At 48.6% G+C, this 23,148-nt stretch overlaps 1 protein-coding gene across 1 annotated transcript in view; it reads left to right on the plus strand.

The window, feature by feature from the left end:
• Positions 1 to 16,082, plus strand: part of LOC144162036 (uncharacterized) — a 78,993-nt gene extending 62,911 nt beyond the window's left edge. Inside the window, exons 11-13 of the mRNA XM_077692557.1 lie at positions 3,738 to 3,876; positions 9,679 to 9,997; positions 15,784 to 16,082. Of these exons, the coding sequence (XP_077548683.1) occupies positions 3,738 to 3,876; positions 9,679 to 9,997; positions 15,784 to 16,072 (747 nt within the window). The 3' untranslated portion in view covers positions 16,073 to 16,082. The remainder of the gene's footprint in view (positions 1 to 3,737; positions 3,877 to 9,678; positions 9,998 to 15,783) is intronic.
• Positions 16,083 to 23,148: the final 7,066 nt, after the last annotated feature.

A 23,148-nucleotide genomic window follows, 5' to 3' on the forward strand; every position in this document is an offset into this window, starting at 1 on the left:
TTCTCCCTCATTTTTCATGATATGTGAGCATTTGACAGCAAAATTCCTATTTGTTTATATCTATTACCTCTGTTTCATCCGAACATCCTCATGTATAGATTATTCGGGATATATATTTAGAAATAAGGGTAGGCAGTCAAGAAAACCTCGGAAAGCAAAGGGGACAATATGGTGGGTCATAAAAACAGATAAATAATTTAAAAAGACAGAAAGAAAGTGGCGAAAACATGCCCGCCGGATGGGTTACGAACCTAGGACCTCCAGAATACCGGTCTGGTGCCATGACCACTACGCTATCGGCAGGGCTACCTTCCCCTCCACTTTCTGGGGTATTTATATTAAGGTATTTTTGTTTCCTGCGCTTGGGAGTGGTAGCCAGCGTCACTCGGACTACTCGGGGTGAAAGGAACCTTCTTTTTAACCCCCACGCCGTGACTCGAGTGTCTACGACATGTCGAGAGTGGTCGACCAGCGTTGAACCCTCTTAAGCTCTCTATCGCACCAAGACTGCCAGAACAGAGGCCCTCGTTATGCATGTAGCGAATCAGAATAGGAAATGAGGGGCTCGTTGAATTAAGACAGAAATAAGAGTTGACAGTCAAAAAAACCTCGGAAAGCAAAGGGGCGAATGTGGTGGGTCATAGAAACAGATAAAAAATTTGAAAAGACAGAAAGAAAGTGGAGAAAAAATGCTCGCCGGGTGGGATTCGAACCGACGACCTCCAGAATACTGGTCTCCACTTTTTTCTCCACTTTTTTCTCCTTTTTGCTCCACTTTCTTACTGTACAGGTGCTCCAAAAATAATACGGAGCACGGGAGCGGAGGCCGGAGCGCGCGAATCTGCATGCCTGCGCGATCTATGCGTAGATGCGCCGCAGATAGCGATAGTGCGTGGGCACATCCGGCTGGCCCCTCTTGATGTTCTGACGCTCGTCTTATCGCCGGCTCAAGCGAAGCCGCTCTGCTGCAACCCCTGCTCGCCAGGGGCGCTTTCGGAGCTTCCTGAAGGCCTGTTTACGCAGAGCCAGCGAAGAAAGCTTCGCCTCCAGCGGGGTCCGCTTTCTGCTTCATGAATGCCACCGGTTTCACTATGGGTGCCTGCCATGCTTCGCGATCCGCTTGATTTTGAATTATGTGGCTAGTATAATGCCTGGCTCCAGCTAGCGCATAAAAATGAGCAAAAAACAAAAATTTCTTGCGCGTACTGGCTGCATTGCCTTAACGATACCAATGGGCGGTCAAATAAAATGGGAAGTGATACCATTGGAGTCCAGTTACTTCAACACAAATATACTTTATTACGCGGGAAACACAAACCTACACAAATTCACTTAAAAATGAAGTGTGTCCCGGCTTCAGAAGGCAGCGATTGGGCATATTTTGCAACAATGCTCGGCGAAATGAATCAAGGGTGGTTACCATTGAAGCAAATTCTGCAGCAGCCCTTTTTCTTGTCAAGAAATTCTGTTTCAGATTGTCAATACCTGTGATAAATTTTTTAATCAGCGCAAGATATTGCCGAAAAGCCCTCGCCAAGTTCACTATATTCCCGTTTTTTGCAGTTCATTGAATTGGATATAATAAAGCCTATTTGTTTTGAAGCAACTGGCCTTTACTAGAGCTCCACTCACTTTCTCAATTCTCTTGAGCGGCGCTTAGAACATTCGCAGCAATGCAGCCAGTACGCGCATGAAATTTTTGTTTTTTGCTCATTTTTATGCGCTAGCTTGAGCCAGGCATTATTCTAGCCACATGATTCGAAATCAAGCGGATCGCGAAGCACGGCAGGCACCCATAGTGACATCGGTGGCAATCATGACGAAGCAGCAAGCGGGCCCTGCTGGAGACGAAGCTTTCTTCGCTGACTCTGCGTAAACAGGCCTTAATGAGCTCCGAAAGCGACCCTGGCAAGCAAGGGTGGCAGCAGCGCGGCTTCGCTTGAGCCGGCGATAAGACAAGCGTCAGAACATCGAGGGGGCCAGCCGGATGTGCCCACGCACTCTCGCTTTCTGCGGCGCATCTACGCATAGATCGCGCTGGTATGCAGTTTTGCCTAGAGTTCCTGTATATAGCTCCCCTGTTTTGCCCGCTCCGGCCACCGCTCCCGTGCTCCGTATTATGTTTGGAGCACCTGTACATACATGTACAGAAATCAAGATCAGCATTAAAGAACGCCAAGAAGTCAAAGGGGAATAAACTCATCAGTTTTTCGTATTGAAGTGTGTTTAATTGTTTAACTGAAAGACAGAAATTGGGAAAAATATGTTCTTCGTGAAGAACCTGTACCCAGGACCTTGAGAATATCAGTCTATTGCCATACGAAGTAGGCTACAGGCGAGGCTGTGCTCCCCTCGACTTAGCTAGCGCCGATCCGAGAACACACACACACACACACGTGTTTGTGCGCGTGCGCGAGCGCGTGTGTGTGTGCGTGTGCATGCGATTGTGCTTGCGTGTTTTGTACGTGTGCGTGTGTTTTTACGAGATGAATCATTACGGGTTGAACAGAGCACATAGTGAACACCAACGAATACATCGTCGAGCAAAAGCAGGAACAGCAAATAAGAAAGTTCGGCGCACAGGTTACAAAAAGACATTTTGAAAACAAAGGCGAACATATACGACAAAAACAGTAATAAAGTAAAAGAAAGAAAACACAGTAATCCGTAGCATATAAGATAAAGCTACAGGAAGTATCACATAAAGTGTAGAAATTACAGTGGGCGGAGAGGAAAAAAATATTTACTAGTGATACAGCAGAAACTTTGAAAAGCAGCTTAAGAATTACGGTATGTGAAGATTAATTTTTTCGCGAAAGGTAGAGCGGTTTGAGCATGCGGCTAATCGTTTGGCAAGTTGTTCCAAAGTATCATAGAATGTGGAAAAGAGCCAGTATTCATGGCTTTTCGGCGGAATCACTTTCTCGGTGGTGGTTTTAATAAATGATTCCTCCCCTGTGGGTGATAAAGGAAACAGTGGAGTAAGCAAACGCTAGGGATGGTTCGACGCGAAGCTAGGAACAGAGGGAAAATGTTTGCTTTAAGGCACTCACAACTGCGTTGTAGGAATATTGATAATTGAGATAGGAAGCCGGTAGCCCGGTTCTTGACAACTTCTAATTTGTTACTAATATAGGCTTGTGAAGGTCATCAAATGGTATAGGCGTATTCGAGTTTCGGTCGGATGAATGTTTGATTATGATGAATGTTGAATGAATGTTGAATGTTTGATCTGATGAATGTTGGATAAGCCAGTTTTTTTTTTCTTTGATACGGAACCGTTGATTTTAAGTTTCTTCGTAAATAGCCAAGCGCGCGTGAGGCGTCTGCGCAGATTATTTTCCCGTGCCTAGTCCATGATAGTGAATATGTCATGTGTACGCCGAGATATTTGTAGATTGAGGTCCAATCAACAAGAACTGAATCAATTTTTTGAAGTAAGAAGTTTGCTCTTTTCGCATGTGAATAATAATAGCTTCAAATGCCTTTTGTCAGACTTAGAGGCATGAGTGACGATAGTTATCAAGATGAAATCGTATTATCTTCCGGGCTCTAGATGGTCGAATAAACAACGCAGTGGTTCGGCAAAAGCCTTAGATGTGTTTTATGTTACCTGGGAAGTCATTTACGCAGATTAGGAATAAAAGAGGGTAATAGACACGCGCCCTGTTGTTTTGCAGCTGTCACAGACAACAGGGTGTGAATAGCGTTGCCGATTAATGGCTACTTCCTGACAGGTCCGGGACGTTCACGACGTCACATGCACCGAGAGCTCCAATTCGCTGGTGTCCCTAAAGGCGTTCGTGAACTTAGGACAAAAAGAGCTTTGCCCAGCAGCTGTACCAAAGATCATCGCCTACATCTTGCCTGCCCTAGGTGCGTATGAACCACGATGTTTACCTGCACAAAGTCCAAGGGAAATATCGTTCGGGGCTGGTGGAACGAGATGTCAGCAGGACAGCGTCGCCATTCACAGCTCGCTGGCATCCCTGCCGCAACACAAATCATATCTGGAGCTATTTCTTCGATTTGATTGATTGTAGGGTTTAACGCGCCGACGAACCGCAGGCGATGAGGCGCGCCGTAGTGGAGTGCTCCGGGTTAATTTCGACCACCTGGGAATCTTTAACGTGCGCCGAAATCTCGTACACCCGGGCGCTTTTGCTTTTCGCCTCCATCAGAAAAGCAGCCGGCGCGGCCGGGAATCGAACCCGTGCCCTCGTGCTCAGCAGCGCAACGCCTTAGCCACTGAGCCACCGCGGCGGGTACCATTTCTTTCAAATCAAGATGGATTTTACACCCCGAAGCAGTGAATAGGCTATACGTTGCGAGGTGTACAGTAGTGGGCTACGGATCAATATAGACCAGCAGGGTACTTTAAGATGTTCCGAAGTCTTGACACAGGAGTGTTTTCGTCAGTGGCTTCTAGCAAAAAATAGCCGCCTCCGCAGGGAATCCAACCCGTGATCTCTGGCTGAGTAGCGTAACCCGTTTATATGATGCGAGAAGTGGGGCGCTGTTCCGTTTTTGCCTTGTAGAATGTGTTCGCGTAGGCAGTTTCCAGTACATCAACTGGTTCGTTTGAGCTGGTGAGGTATCCCAAACGGGCTGCCTACTTTCCGCAAGATAAATTTACGGTAGATTCAATTCACCTAGACACGGCCCATGTGTACTATTTTTAAATTACAATGGCATGTCTTGACAGTTTTCACTATTTCGGTTTCTGGAGACCATCCCCTTTCAACCCATGCGGCTTTCGACACACTTAGGTTGGCGTTCGGCATCGTGGTCCCTGGTAATTTTGCCTTTCGGAGCCATCTGCTTTCGGAGCCGGGCTCCATTCGTCTTTCTCTCGAGTGTTTCCTGTCGGTGGCAAAGGCCTTTCCTTATGTTGTATGCCTTCGCGGAGGTCATCATTTACTGTTTAGTGCCTGTGGCAGCCCTGAAGATCTCTTTAATGCACCAAAGGTTCATGTGTTTCACCGGTTACATGCGCTAGTATGGCTGGTTTTGGCGTAAACAATACTGGTCAAGATCGATCACTATTCACTTCCGAGTACCGTAGATCCCAACATCCACTGCTCCCGAGCTCGCAGCTCTCCTTGACGTAGTAGACTACGCAAACCTCAATTTACATAATAAATTGGCAACATTTTCAAAGGCTGCTCCGCAGTGTCTTCACTACATCCCTCACAAGTGGTGTTTATGAACATTCGGGTGGTAATGAGGAAGCTTTAATATTAGTCTGCCGTTTGTGGTCACAGTGCTGTGTTTCCTTTGGATTTAAACCACTGTGGCACCGACGGTAACGGCTTATATTGGGCCACCAGTAGATACTAAAATTTGAGTTATATATCATTAAAGGGGCCAAGCAGACAAAATAAAAGTTTGTGTAATTCGAAAGATTTTGTGTTTATAGTGCCCCCAGCGCTTGTCCGGCAGCAAATGATGTCGTATTCGCTGAGCAATTAGTCAATTAAGAAGAATAAGACTAAGAATAATGTTTATTGTGCGTTCATAAACTGTGTACATAAGTGAATATACAGAAGGAGGTCCCATAGCACTAGGCTGTAAGGGGACCTCCTTTTAAACCACTGTTAAAGTTTTGATTAGGTTAAAGTTTTGATTCTCCCGCCAAATCGTGTGTTTTCGTTATGTCTATCATGAAGTTATAAGTGCTTGTCTTTAAACGAACTTCCACTGCCCCATTCTGCTTTGCAACCTTGCTTGCAGTCAGTCCTCCAAGATGGCGCTACCATACTCAGCCACGGACGGTTGTCCGCCGTTGCGTTGTTTTTAACCGTATTTTCACCTGGCTTGTTTTTGTCACTGTAGAAGGTATTGTTTCGTGAAACATGGGGTATCCTTGACAAACAGGGTCACGTAAGACAATGTCGCTTACGCCAACCGGCCAGTGTCGTGTAAGACCACACCAAAGCGGCGGGCTGCTGTGAAGCTAGCTAAAACAGGCATAGTGCGCCGAGTACCAACAGCAGTGTGCACCGCTACTTCTATGCCTACGTGTATTTTCGTAACATTCATTGTTTATTGCACCATTTTTTACTGCTGTAAAATGAATATGCATTACATTTAAGGAGCAAAAAGTTCGTTCGGCAAGCTGATAGGCGCTGCCTAATTTGCGTTTTACGTTAAAAGTGGTGTCAGTATGATTATAACGAGTCAATCTTTGGAATGAACCGAACTTGTGTTTGTCTGCATGGCCCCTTTAAACCGGTTTTCGTAGCACCGAGGGTTACGGCTTATATTGGGCCAACAGAAGATACCAAAATTTTAGTTTTATCTATCTTTATGCCGGCTTTCGTATAAAAAACCGTGGAGTGAATTTTCAACTTTTGGATGCATACCTAGTTGCACTCCATTATACCTTGGTTTACTGCATTTATTGCAATTTTCTTTCGTCAAAATTCGGTTATTAGCGTTCTAAAGAATTATGTTTGGTCACCTCGAGATGCCGATTATTTAGTTTTATCGATCCTTAGGCCGATATCCGCCTCAAAGAACCGGGGAGTAACTTTTCAACTTTATGGACGCTTACATAGTTACACGCCATTACGCCTTAGTTTGCGGCATTTACTGCAACTTCTTTCATCATCATCAATATTTATTTTTCCTTTAAAGTCCCCCTTCGGGGTATTACATAAAGGAAATTTCAGCAAGAGATAAGGAGTAAGGGCAATTTCAGCAAAGAAGTTCATAAAACATGGTTATAAAACACACATGATTGACATATAGAAGCACAAAAGGTATATTTTCACATTTTCAGCGGTGTGTTATGTACAAAGAGATCTGCACTGCAGATCTGCACTGCAGATCTGCACTGCAGAAAATGAGGCCCATAGTGATAGTTCTAAGCGGTCGCCAAAACTCGGTTATTGGTGCTCTGTACACTTATGTACTGCAATCACAAGATGCCAAAAATCTAGTTTTAGCTATTCGTAATCCAATTTCCGCATAAAAAAACGCGGAGTGAATTTTCAGCTTCATGACCTGTGGCGCTTAATGAGGCCTTGGTGTACTGGATTTCAGCAAAAGTTCGGTTATTGTCGCTATATACACTTACTGTGGGTCATCACAAAATGCCGCATACTTAGTTCTATCTGTCCTTAAGCCGATTTTTGCATCAAAAACCGTGAATATTCAACTTTGTGGGTGTATAACAAGTTTCACTCTATCACGCCTTCGTTTACTACTGCGACCTCGTATTGACAAAATTCCGTTATTTTTGCTCTATACAGTTATATTGGGGTGCACCACAAGATGGCGAAATTTTGTTTGCATCTGTCCTTTCTGCATCAAAAACCCACAGAGTAAATTATTAATTTTGTACGCGCATAACTAGTTGCGTCCCATTCCGCCTTGGTTAGCAGTATTTATTGCAAACTCTTTTCGCCAAAATTCGGTTATTTTCGCTCTATGCACTTCGTTTTTATCACCAAAAGGTGCGAAATTTCAGTTTAATCTATCCTAAAGTGAGAAATTTTCTCTCTCGTGCAAAAGAATTTGGGAACTTGTTTCTGACTTTCTTCCAGTTTCGCCTACTTTCGGTTCAAAATTTTTTGGAGACTGTTTTAATGGTTTCGGAAGCTGTACACGTATTGTGGCTCACTCCCAGCTGGCCTCGGAACTTTTCATTATGTGATGAAGCTTAACTAATTTGTACGGAAGAATGGCTCCTTTAGGAGCAATCCAAAGCACGAGGCGTTCCGCTTACTTCGCAATACAATAAAAACTTACCCCATATCTGCTCACTTCGCTGCAAATGTTGTCGAAAGACAATAGTTCCCTGCCGCCCATGCATCTCTTTTCTCCCCCGCCAGCCTTTCACGCGGTCCCCCTCCCGTCTCGCGCCTCGCAGTACGGAAAACACTGCGGAGGTTTGGTCAAAGGGACCCTGCAACACTTTCTTCAACATTTTTTTTGAAATCTTAAATGCTTGCAGAACGTAGTCACCCAACACACCCAGTACCTAGATCAGGAGTTGGCAAAGTACCCCAGCCAAAAAGTACTGCTCTATGCCCATCAGATAACTTGTAAACTCGCTCAAAAGATTTATTTTTCTTTCCCGGTCTTGACGCTCTTCGACGGCTCGAATTACGTCACTAAGGCCATGTAGCGGCTGTTGGCCGGTTTTCCTTCAGTAGCAGCAATGAACGCTTTTCGATAGCAACTTAAAAAAAAAGCCACAAAAACAAAGCACAAATGAAGGCGTATCTGGTGCGACCAGCAAATCACGCAGTGCTGCTCGCTCCGTGCTGGCGATAACTATAGCGTTCGCGGTGGTTTCAGACGCAAAGAAAAGAGTGAAAGCGCTTATCAGTGCTGCGGGGTCCCTTTAAGGCCGTTAAACTTTCATGCGTTCCACTGAACGCGCGCCATCTATTCGAACATTGTGTTAGTGCTGGTCTTGAAATGCCGTCACGAGGTTTTGGTTCGGGCGTGATCCCGTTTTAAATTTTTGCCGCAAAGTATTGTTTTCAACCCTTATTTTTATTTGCTATCGCAAATATTGAGCACACATATATTTTCAAATGAAAGAACACTCAGTAGTACTAGTTATGTATGGATGTTTCGCCTAAAAAAATGCCCAACGTTTTTTTTTTTTTTCTCAACAATGTGGTTTGGAAAGGTTTTGCCTATATAAACTCATTTCAGAGTAATTTTATGTTTTGGCCGGGTGGCTGAATCAAGGGGCAGACAGGCAGATAGATAGGCAGACACACAGGCAGACCAAACTTTTCGGGTTCAGTAGCCCAAGAAAGGTTATCGTCTTAAAAGACTTGTCAATGACCATGGCGCTGACCTGGATGCACTCCGTGGAAGGACGCGCCCCATTGACCTGCCGCACAGGGATGCTATAGCCCCAAATGCTAGCATTGCAAAGCTGTGTGAAACACTCAGCAGCGTTCATTGGGACATTAATGCCTCCGTATTCACAACTCGTAAGTGCGTAGGTGCCCTCAGATGTTTCAGCCAAGCGGCAAAGACAGTTTGCATGTGTGCAATTCTCTGTCACGACACAGACAGAATGCTCCTTATGATCGCTAACTCGCGCGTCCGCACAGACTCAGTAATGATGTCATCGTGGGCTCCGACGGCAACCACTGCGACCAGGATAGAGAGTTTCGCCTGGTACTGTCTTGAGCAGAATTCGCTCACCATGTAGGTGGTGTCGGGGAGAGGGCGGGAGAGGTATGACGGTGGGAGTCCAGTCGGAGTTCACCCGACGGCATTCACCCATCGTTCGGCGCACGGGCATGGGGCTGCCAGGACAGAGAAAAGCGCGCCGCTCATGGCCAGCAAAAGGAATCTAGCGAGCACGTGATGAAGCTGCCGCCCAATATGCCAGCCACGAAAAGCAGCTGTGTCAGTTCCAACCACTCCCCAAACGGGTACTAAGGGCCGAGAATAGATTGTGAGTCTTGAAGACGTCAATAGAAATGTCTATCTAAGCTTCCATTGATGCCACGGGATCTGTTAAGTATATTTAGGAAGAAACAGTGCGTCAGTAGTCTGGAAAACAAGAGGTACAATCAGATTGCGGCAATGGGGATGGTGCTTCGGTAACATAAACTCCCCCACGGAGCCCCCTGAGCCCACTGAACCGTTTGACGACTGACGGAGTTGTTCTTGTTCTCTGCCGGTGGCCGTGCACAACAGTGGTGGTTGCGATGTGCCTGGCGGTGTCGGCGGCCTACCTGCGCTACCGTCGCGAGCTGAAGGTGTGGCTGTACGCTCGGGGCTGCTCGCTGCATTGCGTCAAGGAAGACGAGATGGACGAGGAGAAGCTGTTCGACGTGTTCCTGTCCTTCAGCAGCAAGGACGGCGGCTGGGTGAACGCGGATCTTCTGCCCGGAGTCGAGGCGCTCGGCTTCTCCGTGTGCACCTACGAGCGGAACTTCAAGGGCGGCTTTCTGCTGCAGGACATCATCCGGGATGCCGTGGCCTGCTCCAGGCGCACGCTGCTCCTACTGACGCAGTGAGGATCAACCCGTCCTGTTTTATTCGGCCGCGTAGACTGGCTTGGCTAATAAGTCAGGGCACCACTAGTCAATGACGCTCACATAAGCATCTACACTGCGTTCGTCGGTTGGCCAGGGGTGCCATTGAATGTAGTCCGAAGTTCACGCTGATCCGTGCACTGGCGAGAAAGGAATTAAGTTTAAGGATAATGTGAAATGTTTTTCGTCTGCTGCTGCAGGAAGCTGTTGCGAGTCGGAAAGGCCCGCGACCGCAGGGATGTGTAATATCTCACACCGCATGTGCAAGTTTAGGCGGGTACAATTGCATGCATAATCACTAGAACCGTAAAATATTTACTCACTGGGCTCCTCATTCCAGCCACTGTTTCCTTCGTAGAGGGGAAAGTGTCGAAGAAGAGATTCTTCCTAGGAACCGTAGCTTTTCGACTATAAAAGGCAATTGAGTCTCTGGAGTCACCGCTGAAGTACCCCGGGTCAATGAGGTGTACCACAACCACCGTGACATGACGATGTTCAATGAAACTGAGCGGCCTCAATAGAACGCTCTTTTGAACACACACGTACTCCAAGCGCAGAGACAGACAGCGAAACAAAGATTCTGCCGCACGCAGCGCCTCTATCTTCTTGATGGATTGATTGTGTGGTTTAACGCGCCGACGCAACGCAGGCGATGAGGCGCGCCGTAGTGGAGGGCTCCGGATTAATCTTGGCCACCTGGGGATCTTTAACGTGCGCCGAAATCTCGTACACACGGGCGTTTTTGCTTTTCGCCTCCATCAGAAAAGCGGCCGCCGCGGCCGGGAATCGAACCCGCGACCTCGTGCTCAGTAGCGCAACGCCTTAGCCACTGAGCCACCGCGGCGGGTCGTCTCTATCTTCTTACTCGCGACTGCTTCGTATTATCGGTTCTTATAAACTGTGGAAGATAAGCTGCCCTCACCAAGCGAGCATTGGAGGGCGCGTCTTTTTGTTTTTACATTTAGAACTTGCTCGCTTTAGTTCTCATGTCTGTTCTTCGTGCAAGAAAAGGGGATGTGCAACAACTCACGGGAGATATGGGAGGAAATACGGGGAAAGCACGTATGCGTAATAGTAAGCCGCAGTTTTTGTCCGCTCATTACACGCTCTATGTGTGTCAAGTATAGTTGGCACACTTCCTGCAGAAGGAAGCGACAGCATCTGCTCTTATCCTGTGGAAGCCCATGGAAGTGAAGAAAGGCAAAGAAATCCTTGCAGTGTACTTTGTCACACTTAATAATAGGCAAGAAGCTTAGAGAATGCCACCTTCTGTGTAGGAGAATGAAAAGTCCCGTACATTGATCCCTGCGGCCACTGCTTTCCGTTTAACCATTCGTGATTTGTGCGTCGCAAATTATAGTGCGTCTTGGATTGGATTGGAGTAAACTTAATTTGTGCCTGCAGATCGGCGTTTTTTTCGCGCCGTGAGGCGGGCCGGGTTAGCCGTTACTCGGTCTGAGCCACCCGCTCACCGTTGCCGGCTCGCGAGTCTCGTGCCTTTCTAGCGACCTCACTACCTGCTGGACTGTCCGGAGTTGACGTTCGCGGTCGTTGCTCTTCGCGGCTTCCTCCAGCCGCGGCGGGATGGTTCTCGATGCCGCTTCCTCCGGTTGTTTGTAGCAGTCCCACAGCATGTGGTTCTGGTCGGCCGTCTCCCTACGGCAGACTTTGCACCTGTCAATCCGGTACGCTTCTGGGTAAATTCGATGCATCAGGGCCGGGGTGGGTAGCGACCCCGTCTATATACCGCCGGCTCAGCACTGGGTGCGGGGGTGGGAGAGCTCTGCGAGCCAGGCCGTAGGCCCTCGTGATATCTCAATAGGCCATCATGCGGTCTTTGGCTCTGAACCACGCGGGATGGTCGGGCGCGGGGGCACGGTCGGTTAGAATTCATGCCGCCGCGTGTGCCATCTCGCTGTGGTTCGCGTTTCTCGCCGACGGGCACTCGCTCGCATGCTCCGTAAACCACTGGATCCTCTCTCTTTTTTCTTGCGGTTTGACTCCGCGCAGCACGCGCGCGGCCTCTTCACACATGCGTCCCTTGGCGTAGTTGCGCACCGCATTTCTCGAATCGCTCAGCACCGTGCGGCAGTCGGCGTCGGCGATGGGCAGAGCGATGGCGACCTCCTCCGCGCATTCCGCCTTGGTGCTCTGGCGCTCGTCGTAGTCCGCACGGCACCCGTGGACGCTTCGATGACAGCCGCGGCAAAAGCCTCTCGTCGATATTCGGTCGCGTCCACGTACCGCGTGTGTCCGTCATTGGCGTGTTGGTCGATGAGGGCTCTGGCCAACGCATCCATTCTTCTTCTGCTGTATTCCGAGTTCATGTTTCTCGGTAAGAGGTCTACGGTGATCTTGCTCCGGATCTCGTCGGGGATGGAGAGTTTGGCGTCCTCCTCGTCCTGAAGTCGGAGACCCAGGTCTTCGAGTATCTTCCTCCCGGTCTTGGTTGTACACAGGCTCTCGAGCTGAGGCGTTCATTGCGCCTCCGCGATCTCTTCGAGCCTATTGTGTACTCATAGCTTCAAGAAGCGGGGCGTGCTCGTGGACTCGAACAGGCCCAGCGCCGACTTGTATGCTTTTCGGATGATGACGTTGATCTTGTTGCGTTGGTGTTGCAGTCAGTTGTGGTAGGCCTCTACGTACGCGATGTGGCTGACGACAAAAGACTGAACAAGGGTGATCCGGCTGTCCTCTTTCATGCCGGCTTTGCGGGACGTGAGTCTTCTGACGAGACGCATCGTGTCGGCCGCCTTGGCGGTGAGATGGGCGACGGTCTCGCCACTTCTGTGCTTTTCGATGGCCATGCCCAGGATCTTGTTGACCCCGGGAATCGCCTCCCCTACCGCGTTACGATCTTGACCTTCTCGGGCTTTCGCCGCTGACTGTTTTTGGTGTTGCCTCTTTGTGGTGGTATTATCAGGAGCTCCGACTTGCTTGGCGAGTAGGCGAGGCCGGAGCCATCGATATGGTCTTCGATGGCGTTGACGGCCCCCTGCAGCTTGGCCTCGATCTGGGAGTCGCTGCCGCCGGTCGTTCACATTGTTATGTCGTCAGCGCCGATGGTGTGCCGGCCCCCCAGTTTCGCGCGCCTGTAGGCCACTCCTATCATTACCAAGTGTGCCGGCGCTCCCGAGCTTCTTGTCTTCTCTTGTATGTCGCCATCTCGTAGGTCGGTGGTACTGGCCGTCAGGAGGTCCTTTATGTAACCGTAACTCCTTTTCCCAAGTTGAGCTTGGAGACTTGGGACATTATCGCAGAGTGCTTCACCTTATCAAAGGCGCTTTGCAGGTGGAGCCCCAGGATGGTCTTGTTGCCTCGCGAGATGTCGCTGTCATCCACGATCTCGTTCTTACGCTGCAGCATCGCGCCTTGTGTGCTCAGGCGCTGTCTGAAGCCGATCATCGTGGCGGGGTACACTCCTTCCCTCTCCAGGTAGTCCTACCACCGTTTCATCAACACGTGCTCCAGCGCCTTGCCCACACAAGACGTGAGCGAGATGGGCCGGAGGTTGTCCGTGCCGGGTGGCTTACCCGGCTTGGGTATCAGGATGGTCTTGGCCTTCTTCCAATGCTGCAGCAGCTTTACCGTTTTCCAGCATTTGTTGTAGCTCGTGATGCTTTCGGTTGATTTGTCGTCAAAGTTCTTGAGTGCCTTGTTGGTGATACGGTCCGGTCCGGCCGCAGACCTTCTGTTAGGGTCCTGCAGCGCCGTGCGAACAAGTTCTCCGTCTACGTCTCTGTCGAGGCGTTCGTTGGACAGCCCCTGTACGGCTCGTGGCGCTCTGTCGGCGTAGTCGGCAGGTATCCGTCGCCGATGCGTTTGCATTTTGCCGCCTCCATGTTTTGTAGGTTTCTGTCGTTGACGATGGTGCTTCGGCGATCGCGTCGACAGGGATTCCGCGCATGATTCCCTTAACAGTGTCGTACGGCACCGTGCGGTACTCGCTGAATTCAAAGGTCTTGTCGTGAATGTAGATCGTTTGAAGTCTTGCGTAGCGCTCGGCGTTTTCTTCCTTGGGCATGCTGACTACGATTATGTTTTGTTCCTCGTTTGGGCAGATGGTGTCCTACGCGCTCTGTTCCGTCGTAATCTTCGCCGCGTAAAGAATGGCCCTGGGGATGGTCATGGTGCCGATCTTGGTGATGTCGAGGTGTCTGATCATGATCTTGCTTTCCTCCAGTGTCATGGCTGGCATTCTCGCTGCCTAGATGACCGAGGCTTGAACGTTCTTGTTGCCTTTCGCTTTCTTGCTGACTTCGTTGTCGGTGCCGACGAGCTTCGTGACGAGTGCTACTTGATGGTGCCTCGACATGCGTTCCCCCGCGAGCGTCTATCCGGTATCGCTCTGGAATTCCTCGAGTGAAGTGTCTTCGCCTTGAATTTGCACGTCCACTTGGGAGTTGGAGATCGTTGCCCGAGCGGACGTCTGCACCATCTCGGGGCTGAACGGCGGCCGCCGATGCGGCGAGCCGTGGCAGGTGCGACGGTGACTGGGCCTAGCACTCGTGGACCTAGGCTTAGCGGCCCCTACCACGGCGGTGGTAGCAAATGTCCGATAATTCGGCGAAGAAGGCGTACGTTCAGAAACTTTTAGTATCCGTCGGTGCCTCTCGACTTCTCGAACATATCCTGATAAGGAAAACTTCGATAAGAGGAAAATACCACTGCGAAATTAATCATAAATGACGGAGCCAATGTCAACGTGTGGCTTGCTTCGGCTATTACAGCGGCCTCTAAGTGCGAAATATCTTGGGGTGGCGCTACCCAATACCCGTGTTCGGCATTTTCTGCCTTAGTAAACAACTGCTGCTGCCCGAAGTAGAATATCTGTATTCACAGCACTATAATTCCCCTTGCTTTCTGCCTTGTCACCCGCCTCGGTGGTTCAGTGGCTAAGGCGTTCTGCTGCTGAGCCCAAGGACGCGGGTTCGATTGCCGGTCGCGGCGGCCGCTTTTCTGATGGAGGCGAAAAGCTAAAACGCGCGTGTGCTCGAGATTTCAGCGCACGTTAAAGATCTCCAGGTGGTCAAAATTAATTCGGAGCCCTCCACTACAGCGCGCCTCATCGCCAGGGTAGCATCGGCGCGTTAAACCTCATAATCATTCAATATACCTTGTTTTGTTGTTCGCCATATTCTAACTTGTTTACCCCCTCTTGTTGTCCCGCTAGTGTTATGTTTTAATTTTACCGTTAGCAAAGGGTTTATTGCTATTACAGATGCACGCATCTATAATTATTCTAGGAACAATACAATCATCCTGTATTGAAACAACTGCATGCAGCCGGCTGATTGAGTCTCAGACCCTTGGCATCTACAAACTTGGAATTGCTTATAAGACCTGTCGTAGTGCAGGCCTACAAATTATTTTAGATTAATTCATTATGTGCAAATCGTTTTGAAGTCTGAAAAACGCAGGCATTTTTTCGTCTGACTAAAACAAACAGCTGCTGCTCAATCTTCTTTGGGAGTCCCATGAATGTTCCGCAAACATTTTGGTTACTCTAACATTTTGGTTAGTCTTTGGTTACCCTTGGTCACCATCGGCACACCAATGTCGCGGGCCTACCTTGAAGTTGGTCACTGTGAGATTCAACTGTACAGCTTCTATGAGAAAGAGTACCAATGCACCCGTGAAGGGACCAGCAATGATGTTTACTGGCAGGGTATTTGGTGGATCTGCATGTTCCACTATTTTCACGAATTCTTCCATTAGTGCCCGTGGCCTACGAGATTTTCAATAACTACGTTTTTTCGTGCAGGAACTTTGTGGAAAGTGATTGGTGCCGCTTGGAATTCCGCCTGTCGTATCAGCGCGCCGTCGAAGACCGCATCAACCGACTGGTGATCGTTCTCGTGGAGGAAGTGGCCCCGGACGCAATGGACGAAGACCTGCGCATGTACGTGCGTGCCGCCAACTACTTGCGCTGGGGGGAACCGCGCTTCTGGGACAAGCTGCTCTACTCGCTTCCCAAGAAAGACGCCAGTAAGAAGCTTATCCCGCACAAAGAGCCCGGGCAACCCGTGAGCCCCATTGCTCCAACCAAATAAACGGGTGCTTACAAGCCATATGTTTCTAGTGTCCTTGAGCACTGGCGGAACAAGGCAGTCTTGATAGCATTCTGGCATAATCTGAAACTGAAATGATTACAGCCCTGACGCGCTGACGATACACGAGCGCTAAATAATTCATTGCAGTGGAGGGGCTTCGTGGCTATTAGCACGCCCCGTAGTTACTTAACATTCCATCGAAATTGTTTATTGCTTGCAGTCACTTCTGCATCAACCTATGCCTTATTGCAAAATGCCAACGAAACGAAATCGGTAAGACGTGCTAGGTAATACGAAGACTGCTATTGCCTTTGCTAGCTGCATAGTAGAACAGAATCATTTTGGAAGTTCAAAGCGAAAACAAAGAAAATATTTTCGGGAACTCGAAAATGAGAATAGGCGAATAAATACTTAAGCCACTCCGCTACTCGATGAGTCCATTTGAAGTCGGCTTCATGGGTAAACATACACGCATTGCCGGAGAGTTATTTTTCACGTGCCGTAAACAGTTACATACCAAGGCAGGACGGCCCCTGAGTTTTCAATTAAATTCCTCCGTAAGTCCCCATGCATCCCAGCAGAATGCTTTACGCAGACTTCCTTTAAAATCAGCTTCACTAGAACATACCAATGTTTTGCTCAAAAGAAATTTCTTCCCAGAGACCGTACGAAAATATCATCGACGTGCGGCCTTACTTTCCCCATAAAACCCCATGCACCAGTTTACGCCGAGACCCTTAAGACCTGCGTTTTTATTATTCACAAATGTATTGCTTGAAAGATGCCCTTAAAGGTACACTGAATTGATTTGTCAAACTTGTGTTTTTGTTTTCATTGCATCGACTGGCCGAAAAAACACATTTTTCATTGTTTATATGGTCGATACAGCAGAATTTAATATATAAAGTGTGAAAGAAGAAAAAAATACCACGTGACAAAAATACCATGCGACAACTAACAAAAGCGATGCGCATTCGAGATGCTATGTGATTGGACGATGTCCAAGATTGCGATTCAAACCAGTTTCGGTTTCGGTTCTGTTAAGCAACATACTTGGCACCTTAAGTTATCCTTGGCTGGGCATTTTCGATATCTTAAAAATCGGCATGCGCACTTCTTCTATGTTGTTGGCTGTAAAATGCGTCAGGTAAGCTTACCTCCACGGCTTAAAATCGTAACGATCACTAGCCGAGATATAATCACCCAATTACCATTGCAGAACGGCCTACTTCGCCATGGTACAATAATAATTTAAAACAACTTAGCAACGAAAAGAAAAGACAATTCCGGTCAGCCAAAAAATCAAAGTCCAATCACGCTTGGGAAAAATATCGTGAGACTGAAAAACTTTACGCATCCATGATCTCGGACGCTAAGCTGACGTTCTTTGCGTCCACCCTACCAGGCATGCTACGCACAAACCCCAAAAAGTTTTGGAACACCAGAAACCCAACCCATGCTAAACCCATTTCGTTATTAGATCAGCAAAACATTTCAATCCCGGTGTTCAAGGTGCCGAAACACTAAACTCTACGTTTTACTCAGTGTTTACCGGTAAACCTTACGATGTATTTCCATGTGGGACCGAGGTATTTCCAAGTGTGCCGCCCTATGATTACCCTGCTATGCCCAGTGTCATTTTCGAACTAAATGGTATCATCCAAGTCATTGATTCCTTAAAAGTGACGTAATCAGCTGGTGTTGGCTGTATAAAACACCAAACACCTCTCTGCTGTCATATTGTCGCACTCTTCCAGCAATCCCTGTCATCTGGAGTGGTGCCACGGGACTGGAAGGTTAGCAAGGTCATCCCAATATCCAAGAAATGTCCGTCATCCCCACCTTCAAACTACCGCCCAATATCACTAACATGCGTGTGCTGCAAAATAATAGAACACATAATTTATTCTCAAACAGTCAAATTCCTTACCTCTGTAAACTTTCCATTCCAGTCAGCACGGATTTCATAAAGGCCTCTCCTGTGACTCACAACTAGCGCTCTTTAATAACGACATAAGCTAGAGTATCGATCAGAACATTCCTGTAGATGCCCTTTTCCTAGATTTTGACAAAGCTTTCGATAAAGTACCCTATAAACGCCTTTTTTTTTTAAACTTTCGCGCTTAGACCCAGTAGTTCTACAATGGATAAATTATTTTTTTTTTGTCAAACCGGGAACAGTTCGTTTACTCCAACCAGATATTATCTACCAGGCGTCCCGTCCTTTCAGGTGTACTTTGGGGTACAGTGCGTGGTACCCTTATATTTTTATGTTAATTTAATTTATATTAGCAGCCTACTTATCAATATATCGTCCCAAAATCCATCTATTCGCTGACGACTGTGTGATTTATCGTCCTATAAACTGCCGTAATGACTCCCAGATCGTTTAAAATGATCTAATACCTATTGAAACCTGGTGGAAAAATTGGCTAATGACTCCGAAGATTAGGAAAACATCCGTCGTTTCTTTTCATCGCAAGAACTCCAACCCGGTTCCTTCATACTTTTTTTCATACATACAATCCATACATACAAATTCATACAAATATTTAGGTGTAAACATTACGCCAGATCTTACTTGGTCGTCCCACATAACAAACATTTCTAACGAAACAAAGTTCTTGGATACCTCAGACGAAATCTATGACTCGCTTTCCCTTGTGTTAAACTTTTAGCATATCAAACACTAGTCTGTCCGAAACTTGAATACACTTGCGCCGTCTGCGACCCACCCCAATCTAATCCATCGAAAATCTTAGAATCTGTCCAAAATAGAGCATCTAGATTTATATATTCAGATTACTAGCGCCACTCAAGCGTTACTAACTTAGAGATCAAAGCCCATCTTCCCAACCTGGAACTGCAATGCAAAGGATTAGTTCTCTTTCATAATTTTTTTTCATGCACTGTCCGACGCGTCTGGTATTATGCCCGCGCATCGCATGTCTTCCCGCAATAACCACCACAACACAGTTTACCCTGCGCATGCCCGTACAACTGCTCACCTTCGGTCATTTTTTGTTCAGATAGCGAAAGATTGGAAGGACCTTCCGCTCCACGTCATGCACCATTCCATTCCTCCACTTTTCAAAACGCACATTGAAGAAACCCTCATAAAATGCCCCCCCCCCCCCCCCTCATGTAACACCCCGCCCTGAGGTTTTTGAGGTATGATAAATAAATAAATAAATAAATAAATAAATAAATAAATAAATAAATAAATAAATAAATAAATAAATAAATAAATAAATAAATAAATAAATAAATAAATAAATAAATAAATAAATAAATAAATAAATAAATAAATAAATAAATAAATAAATAAATAAATAAATAAATAAATAAATAAATAAATAAATAAATAAATAAATTGTAAGGGATATAGTTGACCCTCCGGTAGCAGACCGAACGTTGTTTATTGGCAGGAGCAGAAGCAAGGCGAGCGCAGGTACAAGCGTACAGACGATGGCCGAACACACGCGCCAAGCACCTTCTGCCGTACTACTTCTTCCACTGCTACCAGCGTGCGCGCATACCGTCGTGCGTAGATTGGCCACGATCGCATGGCACTATTTCTTGATGTGGCGCATACCCGGATAAGCTGATGGCGTTAGAAGAGCTGCTCGTTATACTTGCTACAATCGCCCCCGGTGAAAAGGAGCCATCCTGGCGACTTAGGGTGAGGACGACACCAGGGGGTCGTAGTAGGGCTTCAGTCGTTCAACGTGGACTGTTTCACGCCCCCGGCGGCGAAGATCAGAGGAGGGGGTGACTGGTTCCACAATGTAGTTCACGGGCGAAGTGCGGGCGATGACTTTGTAAGGGTCATGATATTTGGCGACAAGTTTAGAGGAGAGACCCGGTGTTGGGCAGGGCACCCAAAGCCAGACATGTGAGCCGGGTTCAAATGTCGGAGGGGTGGTGAAATCGTCACGGCGATGCTTCTGGCGCTGTTGGTCTGCAGTTGTAAAGGAACGGGCGAGTTGGCGACACTCTTCGGCTTGCTGCGCTAGTTGCGAAACCGGTTTAAATTTTGTGGCGTCAGGGTTGTAAGGCAGAATGGTGTCCAGTGTACAGGTCGGCTCGCGTCCATAAAGTAGGAAAAACGGAGAAAATCCTGTCGTTGTCTGCGTAGCCGTGTTGTATGCATACGTCATGAACGGAAGTACGAGGTCCCAATTGGAGTGATCCGACGACACGTACATTGATAGCATATCTCCCAGGGTGCGGTTGAAGCGCTCTGTGAGCCCATTGGTTTGCGGGTGGTACGAGGAGCTCGTGCGGTGAACAACGTGGCATTCGGCGAGTAGAGCTTTCACAACGTCCGATAGGAAAACACGGCCACGATCACTCAGAAGTTCCCGAGGCGCTCCGTGACGAAGTACAAAGTTACGCAAAAGAAAACTGGCGACGTCACGAGCCGTGGATGCCGGCAAGGCAGCTGTTTCGGCGTACGTTGTGAGGTGGTCGACCGCTACAATTATCCACCGGTTACCGGCAGCCGTTAAAGGCAGGGGCCCGTACAGATCGATTCCAACGCGATCGAAGGGTTTCGAGGGGCACGGTAGTGGTTGCAACGGGGCTGTAGAGCGAATAGGCGGTGATTTGCGACGCTGACACTCCGGACATGAGCGCACGTACTTCCGCACGTAGGTATACATGCCCCTCCAATAGTAACGTAGGCGTAGTCGCTCGTACGTTTTGAGGACGCCAGCGTGCGCGCAACTCGGGTCGGCATGAAAGGCGGAGCAGATGTCGGCACGCAGATGGCGTGGGATAACCAAAAGCCACTTGCGACCGTCCGAGTTGTAATTCCGACGATAAAGGAGCTCTTCACGCCGTTGGTAGTGAGAGGCTTGTCGCCGCAGTGCTCTGGGTGCGCCGGTAGCTGAAGGACCAGACTGGAAGCCGATTATGGAAGCTATCCCTGGGTCCTTACGCTGCTCGGCAGTCATGTTGGTGACACTGAGCGACGACAAGCTACAGTCCGCTGTGGCAAGGTGAGACACGTCAGCCGGGATCGGAGAGAGGGAGAGTGCGTCAGCATCCGAATGCTTACGGCCGGAACGGTAAACCACGCGGATATCATATTCTTGCAGGCGAAGAGCCCACCGCCCAAGACGACCTGAAGGATCCTTCAGGGAGGCGAGCCAACAAAGCGCGTGGTGATCGGTCACCACGTCAAATGGGCGGCCATACAAGTACGGGCGGAACTTCCCAAGCGCCCATATTATGGCCAAACATTCCTTCTCTGTGACGGAGTAATTTGTTTCTGCTTTCTTCAGTGCCCGACTTGCGTACGCAACAACATACTCCTCACAGCCGGATTTCCGCTGAGCGAGCACGGCACCGAGGCCAATCCCACTCGCATCAGTGTGCACTTCCGTGGGGTCCGACGGGTCGAAATGCCGTAATATAGGCGGGGATGTCAACAAACGACGCAGTGTCGCAAACGCCTCGTCGCACGATGGTGACCAAGCAGAAATGCCGCTGTCGTTACCGAGGAGCTTGGTAAGAGGCGAAATGATGGTCGCGAAGTTGCGAACAAACCGTCGAAAATAAGAACAGAGGCCAATGAAGCTCCGAAGCGCCTTCAGTGTGGTCGGCTTCTGGAACTCTGCAACGGCTCGAAGCTTTGTTGCGTCGGGGCTGATGCCGTCTTTGGAAACGACATGACCCAGGATGGTAAGCTTGCGTGCGGCGAAGCGGCATTTTTTGAGGTTTAGCTGCATCCCAGCGTTCGCAAGGCAAGTCAGGACTTGTTCTAGGCGAATCAGGTGTGTCTCGAAATCGGGGGAGAAAACGACTACGTCGTCCAGGTAACAGAGGCACGTCTTCCACTTGAGGCCACGGAGGAGACTGTCCATCATTCTTTCGAACGTGGCGGGGGCGTTGCAAAGCCCAAACGGCATAACGTTAAATTCGTAAAGGCCGTCTGGGATTACAAATGCCGTCTTTGCGCGATCAGCCTCGGCCATGGGAACTTGCCAGTACCCGGAGCGTAAGTCGAGTGACGAGAAAAATTCCGCTCCCTGCAGACAGTCCAGCGCATCGTCGATGCGCGGAAGAGGGTACACGTCTTTTCTTGTGATGGTATTCAAGCGGCGATAATCAACGCAAAACCGAATAGAGCCGTCTTTCTTCTTAACCATAACCACTGGTGAAGCCCACGGACTCTTCGAGGGGCGAATAACACCTCGTTGAAGCGTATCTGTGACGTGGTCTTCAATGGTTCGCCGCTCTGTCGGAGACACACGATATGGGCGCTGTCGAAGTGGAGCATGTGATCCTGTGTCGACTGAGTGCGTAACAGTAGACGTGCGGCACAGCGAGGTTTGCGTGCAGTCAAAGGAAGAACGAAACTTCGAAAGCAATGAAGTAATACGTTCTCGCTGGGTTACATCCAGATTGGCGTCGATGCAGTGGGCAAAGGCATCGGATGACAATAGCCCGGGCGAACATGGAGAAGCACTCAGTTCACTGATCTCAACATGAGAAAGATCACCTGGTACGTCAACAACTAGACGAGAATCTACAAGCTCTGCGAAGCCAAGTGTTTCTCCCTGTAGAAGAGCGCACGGGGTCGCTGACGGATTGGTCACCAACATAGTGGTGGCGCCATCACGCACAGCCAAAACGGCGGAAGGTAGTGGAAGGCATTTGCGGCGAAAGAAAATGACAGAAGGCGTAAACAAAACAGGGGCGTCGGGAACAGAGGTACAGCACAGGGGCACGATGACGGAGGAGCTGGGCGGGACGTCGGTGTCTTCAGCGACGAGTAATTTTGTAGCGGCATTACAGGAACCGTCGAAAAGAACAGAAGAAAGCTCTACTTCAGCACGGGAACAATTAATGATAGCGTTATTGTGGGAAAGAAAGTCCCACCCGAGGATGATGTCGTGAGAGCAAGCTGGCAGCACGATGAATTCAATGGTGTAGGAATTGTTCTGGATGACGACACGAGCTGTGCAAGCGGCTAGCGGCTTAATGGGCTGTGAACTGGCGGTGCGTAACGAGAGTCCAGAAAGGGGCGTCATGACTTTTCGAATAGAACGGCAGAGGTCGGCGTGGAT

This window comes from Haemaphysalis longicornis, unplaced genomic scaffold, assembly GCF_048455015.1.
Source record: "Haemaphysalis longicornis isolate Haplotype H1 unplaced genomic scaffold, Haemaphysalis longicornis Haplotype H1 scaffold_1, whole genome shotgun sequence".
NCBI lineage: Eukaryota > Metazoa > Arthropoda > Arachnida > Ixodida > Ixodidae > Haemaphysalis > Haemaphysalis longicornis.